This window comes from Pterocles gutturalis, unplaced genomic scaffold (genome assembly GCF_000699245.1).
Source record: "Pterocles gutturalis isolate BGI_N339 unplaced genomic scaffold, ASM69924v1 C12332979, whole genome shotgun sequence".
In the NCBI taxonomy this organism is placed as follows: Eukaryota; Metazoa; Chordata; class Aves; order Pterocliformes; family Pteroclidae; genus Pterocles; species Pterocles gutturalis.
Genome location: NW_010155929.1, coordinates 1 through 6,685, shown reverse-complemented (window position 1 = coordinate 6,685; position 6,685 = coordinate 1). Strand labels below are relative to the sequence as shown.

The window sequence follows — 6,685 nt, the reverse complement described above, 5'->3', positions numbered from 1 at the left end:
GGTTGGGTTGGGTTTGGATTGGGTTGGATTCAAGAGAGCCTTTTCTAACTCTCCTTGTCAGAAGAAATGACATAGAGGAGAGTCTGTAGTAACTGGCCTGAGTTCTAGAATAGTATCAGACTGAAGTTATAAATGTTAGAATGCTTTGAAAATTTAATGACTAACTGAATGATGTATGTTAGAAGGAAAGGTTAGAAATAGCCACTAGATGAATTCTTGTGGCAGATGTGCTCACCAGGCTACTCAGTCCGAGGGCAATAGGGTTATGTAGTACAATGGAATTATGTGCAAAATAAATCCTCTCCCAGCCCAAAATGCCATTTCCCTCAAGATAACAAAGTGTACATCAGAGAATGGTTGTAGCCCTGAGATTGGACCATGAAATCTTACCATTTCAAGATGAGATTTGCATGATTTCTTCTCATTGATTGCACCTTGCATTTGAAGGTCTTCTCCTGAGGCAGTGTATAAAGAGGTAGAGTTTCCTTTTGACTAAACTTTCCTTTTATGTCCATTTCAGATGATCTAATTATTTCAGAAGATGTTGGGGCAAGTATCTTCAATGGGCAGAAGAAGGTGCTGTATTATGCGGATGCCCTGACAGAAATAGCTTTTGTTGTCCCATCACCAGTGGAGTCCCTAAGTAAGATCACTTTGTACATGCTGTTTACAAAATCCAAACCAATGGTTTTTTGTTAGAGAGCTTTTTCTGAAGCGGAACCTAAATAAGCTAACAGTAGTGTGTCTAGCAAGATCCTTGGCAGAGAGCTACTGATGTTTGTTACAACATCCTAATCCTTAGACTCCTTTCTAAGGTGGTATGTGCTCTGTGCCCCTTTTGCTCAGTCTAAGCCTCAATGTGTGTCCAGGTTTGCACAGCGGGATTGCTGTTACCCTGGGTGCGTTAGGTTGGACGTGTGGTTCACCATGCTTTTTTTCTCTCCTGTCTTGATGACCTGCTCCTGCAGCACATGGAGGAGCATGTGCACAACTGCTGTGTAGGTGAGCAATAGCTTTCACGACATCTTTTGCACACTAAAACCAGCGTGCTAATGTTTCCTGGAATAAAAGGGCTGTGAGGAAGTTATAGCCATAGGAAGGAGGAGGCTGTGTTCCACAGGAAATGAACAGGATGCTTCTGCATCCATAGGGAGTGCTTTAACTGTGGTCTGTTTCTGGAATAACTGGCAGTTGTCCATTGCTGAATCCTCTTCCTGCTTTTGAGTGCTGTATTGACTGTAAATCTACGTATGTTTAGTTTCAAAAACCTTACAACCTCTTTTTAGTTTCAAAACCTCACATATGATGACAGCTTAAGATTTTTGGCAGAAGAAAAGACAAAACCCACCTTTCTTCTGGCTTACAGCTGATTCACTGGAAAGCAATGTCTCCGACCAAGAAAGCGAGTCCAACATGGATCTGCTGCCAGGAATATTGAAGCAGCAGTCTCTGACACTTGAACTCTTCCCCAATCATACAGACAATCTTAATCCCTCACAACGGGTAAGGCTAAACTTGCGTTGAAAAATTACTTTTATTTTTGTCTCCCCAAGAAGCACGTTGGCAATGCTACAGCATTTTTTGATAGTATATGATTTTTCCTAGCATTTGGAGGTACTTGTTCCTAGCCATTAATCTTTAACATCTGCTTTGGTCCTGCCAGAATTTGCACCTGCAGTAGGAGATTGCAAGATTACGTTAGTTAAATATAAAACTTAAACATGCTAAGTAGTAATACTCTGCATACTGAAATCTTGAAATGCCTGCAGCAAAAACTATATGCAGTATTTATGAAGTAATTCAGACTCAAATTCATGCTTGGAAATTCAGGATTTGCACGTACCCAGTTTAAATAGTATGCATCATTTGCATCTGAAGTATCGGATGTGAAGTTGCTTTTGTATTGTAGCAAAGCAGAAAACCATGAACTGTTGCAACAGTTAGCAAAGGACTTACAACTACTGATTTCTTGTATAGAATTCACTTCCAAGTGTATATTTAGTTACTGATTTAAGATCTTTGAGAACATTAAGAAAAACTTGAACCAGTTTTTAAAGATTTTTTTAAGATATTAATTTATGCTCAATATAGATATTGTGGAGACCCAGATTACTGCTTTTCAGTGAGTAGTTCCACCACAGCTGCCCCATCTCAGTAGTTGGCAGAGGTTGTACCTGTCTGAGATGTGAAAAAGTAAGGAGCAACTGTGGAAATACTTGTTGGATGTGTTACTGGACTCATGATGCTTGTGTTCCCTTGTGTTCAAAACAGCTCAGTCCTACCTCCAGATCCAAGAGGGTGCCTCAGGGCCGGACCATTCCACCAGTGGGACCTGAAACCAAAGTGTATGTGGTCTGGGTGGAGCGTTATGATGATATAGGTGCGTTGAAGTTTTTATTGTTCACTAAAGTAACAATAGGGCAGGAACCAGAGGAAAAACTCTGTTCCATTCCTCTCTAAAACACTAAATCCTTATTAATGTCTGTAACTGACACTTTTAAGATGCTAAAACAGTTCTCTGATATTTGAGTGGTGGTCCATGGGGTGTACATGAATCAGTAGCATGTAGGTCTGGAGATTATTCTAGCTCTGGCAGTACATGTGCAGTGCTGTCATGCACCTCCTTAAGCTTAACGCACAAGGCAAGTGTGTTAAGCAAGGGCAAGTTCCCTATGGATCTTCCTTTAAAAACAAAACAAAACACAAAAAACAAAAAACCCCACAAAAAAACCAACCCAAAAAAACCCCCAAAAAACCAAACTTCTGACACCTGCTGCTTCTGTGCTGAAGGGATCATCACCCTTCTTGGTTTGATGGTACTTTAAACTTTGCTGTGTCTCTCTTGCGTGAGGGCTCGTTTGTTCTGTGCTTGAGGTGCCCGTTTCATGCTATGCCGTCCAGCTTCCTTTCTGCACCTTTGTTCAGGCAGGGTCCTGCTCCTTGTGCAGCTTGATGTTTCTTTGTTTGGTGTTCCTCCCTGACTGTGGCTGACCTGGGAGAGACCCAGCTTTGCCCATCCTGTCACAGCCATGGTGTGGACAATGGTGGGCAGCTGGCTGCTGTGCTTGAGGAGTCCTTTGTCCCCAAGACTTGTTGTGTGCTGGTTCTAAGCCACAGCCTGGCTTTAATGCTGTGCAAGAGCCTCTCTGTCCTGGCCTAGACCAGTAGAGTCTGTAACGCTGGCCAGTAACTGATACTTTATTCTGTCTTTGATTTCTGATCCTGGTTCCCAGTTTGGCAGTAGGGGTGGACCTTAATTAAGCCCTTAGCTCCTCCCAGAGGAAAACAACCAAGAGAATGGGAGTGATCAGGAGGAAGTTTGCTGTGAAGCGTAGGTGTAAATTCTCAAGAAGACTGCCTTGTCCCCAGCACATCCCTGAGCTTTACTGGGATCAGGAGGCCGACATGAAGTTCTGCAGCATCACTTTGTTATCCAAACACCGGCCTAGGGGCTCTTCCCTTAGCTCCAGGAGCCCCTCAGCTGCTGCAGTTCCCAAACTGGTGTCCCTGACCCACTTCTTTCTTGGCAGCTAAAGCCAGCTTACTGCAGAGGAAGCAACTGTGCTACACATGCATGTTTCTGCTTGGCTGCTTCTTTTAGCAGCCATAGGAATCTCCCAGAGCTCTGGGCCCAAAGCTGAAGAAATGAGTTTGTGAGCCTCAGTAAGTGTGGCAGTTGGATGGGGGGAGGCTCCTAGCCCAGAGACTTTGCCTTATGCTCCTTATATTCTTGGCTTTTGCCTTACGCTTCTGGTACATCTTTGAATCTGGACAGTGGCAGAGCTGTCACTTTGCAGTCTGGGCTATGGCCCCTGTGCCAGCCACCTGCCCATGCTCTTGCTCCATCTCAAAGCCCTTCCGTGGCCCTCCATGCTCTCCCTCTGCTCGCTCTGCTCCTCTTAGCATCCTAGCTCTGATGGCAAAAGGTGTTTTGGGGCCTTTACTCTCTGCTGAAAGAGATGTTGGCACTGTCCTGCCGTCTGAACTGTACTTTTGTGAATGGCTGTCAACATCTCTCTTGGTTCCTGTCCCTAAGCAAAGGAATGGGAAGTGCCACATGCCCATCCAGGCATCTGAGCTCTTGTTTCCTGCTTCTGCATGTTCATTATCCAGTAGCTTGTTAGCATGGCAGTGCATGGCAGCAGAGTTGTAGGTTGTGGTGAGGATCTACAGAGCTTGGAGTTGAGGAGCAGTACCACATTTGTTGGAGCAGGGCTCAAGGGGACGTGATGCAAGTGGTGGTATCGTTGGAAATTCCCAGCACTGCTCTTGAGGCTGATGAGTTGTTGATAGGTGAAGATGCTGTTGGATGATAATCTGAAAGCTCTTTCTGTGACTGAAGTACTTCACCTCCTTCCTGGTTTCACTGTTCTTCTAGAGATTTTGACCTTTAGGATTGAGAGAACCAGGGGTCTGGGACCCGTGTTAGCTAATCTGTTGAGCACAGAGTGGCTGAGGTGTCTCTAGGCTCCATGAATGCTTAAGCTTGAAAGCAAACAAAGACTTCGCATCAGTAGCAAAGTCCATGGTATAAATGCTTGAGAACTGCATGGTTTTGACTGATGATAAATAATCTTCTTTGTACAAAAACAAAACAAAACCCCCAAAAACTGGGGTAGATAACCTTTATTCAGTGCATCCTCTTCTTTCAGAAAACTTCCCCCTCCCTGATCTGGTGTCCGAGACTAGCACTGGTGTGGAAACTACAGCCAATAGCAGCACTTCCCTAAGGTAAGACTGCTCTTATTTTCACTATTTTTCGTGATTCTTGCAGATCTTAGGCTGCACTTCAGAAGAAGTCACGACTGAGATTCCCATTCTTCAGCTTTCACAAGGCACCCTGAAAACTCTAGGCAGTCATGTTAAAAAAGATAGATGAGTTTCCTCAGTACTGATTTCTTTAATTGAAAAAATGAATGAACTTTTCATACCACTGCCATTTAAACGTAAATTAAGGGACAGAAAATGTGTGGTTTTTATCTTGAGTCTGTGATTAGCCTCCCTCCTGGTTTACTCCCTTGTGTGGTGGTTAATGCTGCATATGTGTTGGGAGGCTTTAAGCCCTGTCTGCAGGACTCTTGAATTCTGTGGTGACAGAAGATCATAGAAGCAGTACAGTTGATAAAACCTTTCTAAGGTCCAGAGGATGCACACAGGAGTCACGCTGGCTTAGCCACAAGACATTTTTTATCAATCTTTTAACACTTAGTGTCATTTTTCATCTATAGATTAACTGAAATAGTATTATAAAACTGACTTGACTGTTGTAATTTTTCCCTTAAGATCTGCCATTCCTGAGAAGGAAGTTCCTGTGATCTTCATCCATCCTTTAAACACTGGCTTATTCAGGATAAAACTACAAGGAGCAACTGGGAAATTCAACATGGTTATCCCCTTGGTGGATGGAATGATAGTCAGTAGGAGAGCTCTTGGTAAGCTAAAGATTTTTAGAATGCTGATGTATTGATATTTTTTAAAAATAATAATAAGTCTGCAAAATACTTTTTCTAGTGAAAGATTCCAGACCGTCTATTTAGGCATGGCAGAACAAAATGAAAATATGCTTTTTGCAGCCACAGTGGTAGCAGGAACAGCAGAGGGAGCAGGTGGGCAGCGCTTAGCTGACAGCACAGCAGGGCTCCACCACACTTGTAGGAAAGTGAAGGGCTGGAACTAGTAATGGTGGAAGGAGAAGGTAAATGCCTCTTATTTAGATAAGAGAGATCAGAAATGTGACCTTAATGTTTAACATTGAGAGCCAAGGTGCTGGTGCTAGTTGGCTGCCAGAGTGTACTGCTGAATTTCTGTGCTGTGCTGGCATGCTGCCTTTGTTCCTGCTGTTTTAGAAGCTGGGTAGTGATTAAAAGCCACAGCAATTGAGGATTTTCTAATGCATTCAATAAAGATACATAACCTACTCTGCAGGCATGTGTTAACAGGGGTCTGTGTGTGCTCTGCCTTTTCCTGTGCTCCTGGATGGATTAATGGTTCTGCATTGTTATCTGTGCTCCTACAGCTTCAGTAACTGGAAATCTTGCTCCAGTGAAGGCAATTCCCAAGACAGAACAAAATGAATAAACAAATGTTAGGATACTTGTACATAGCCATAAAACTGATGTTGTAGGGGTCTGTTGGGGGTGACTTTCAGGCTCTGTTTTTTGCGTGCTTAATTCAGTGATGGAGACATTGAAGCCAGACTGGGCCTTTAAATAACATTTGTGAATTCAGCTGATGACAATGGCATGTACTGAAAAAGAATCAGGTGTGTTTTCCTAGGGCTGGGCTGGTTTTTCAGCTGCATCAGGACTATTAATATAATTAAATTCGTCTCGTGTCTAAGTTCAGGAGATGTGGTTTGTGTGCAGCCAGGAATCAAGTCCTCTAAACAAGGAAGACACTGTTTCTGCCTGTCAAACTGCTTGTGAAACAGCAAAGAGGTTAATGGACTCTTACTTTATTAGACCCATACTAATTTCATTTCAGAATAAAATAAGATAGTCCACTGCCAGCTTTGGCCAAATGTTACTGCTTTGGTTCCCACCTTCTCCCTGCCCTGTACAGCAGTATGAGTAGGAGAGGTAACAACAGGGGCAAAGCAGCGAGGGGAACAGAAACCTATTTCCAGCGACAACCCATCAAGTCTTTCCTCATCCCCTGTTCCAAGGGCAAGGCCCTGCAATTCCTG

General features: G+C 43.5%; 1 protein-coding gene across 1 annotated transcript; it reads left to right on the top strand.

Moving 5' to 3' along the window:
- Positions 1–520: 520 nt before the first annotated feature.
- Positions 521–5,432, top strand: LOC104471080 (ral GTPase-activating protein subunit beta-like; the record flags this gene model as incomplete). Its single annotated transcript, XM_010086283.1, has 5 exons — positions 521–643; positions 1,367–1,503; positions 2,272–2,380; positions 4,653–4,731; positions 5,284–5,432. Coding segments are annotated over 5 exons (597 nt in total), but the record flags the coding sequence as incomplete, so codon positions are not given.
- Positions 5,433–6,685: the final 1,253 nt, after the last annotated feature.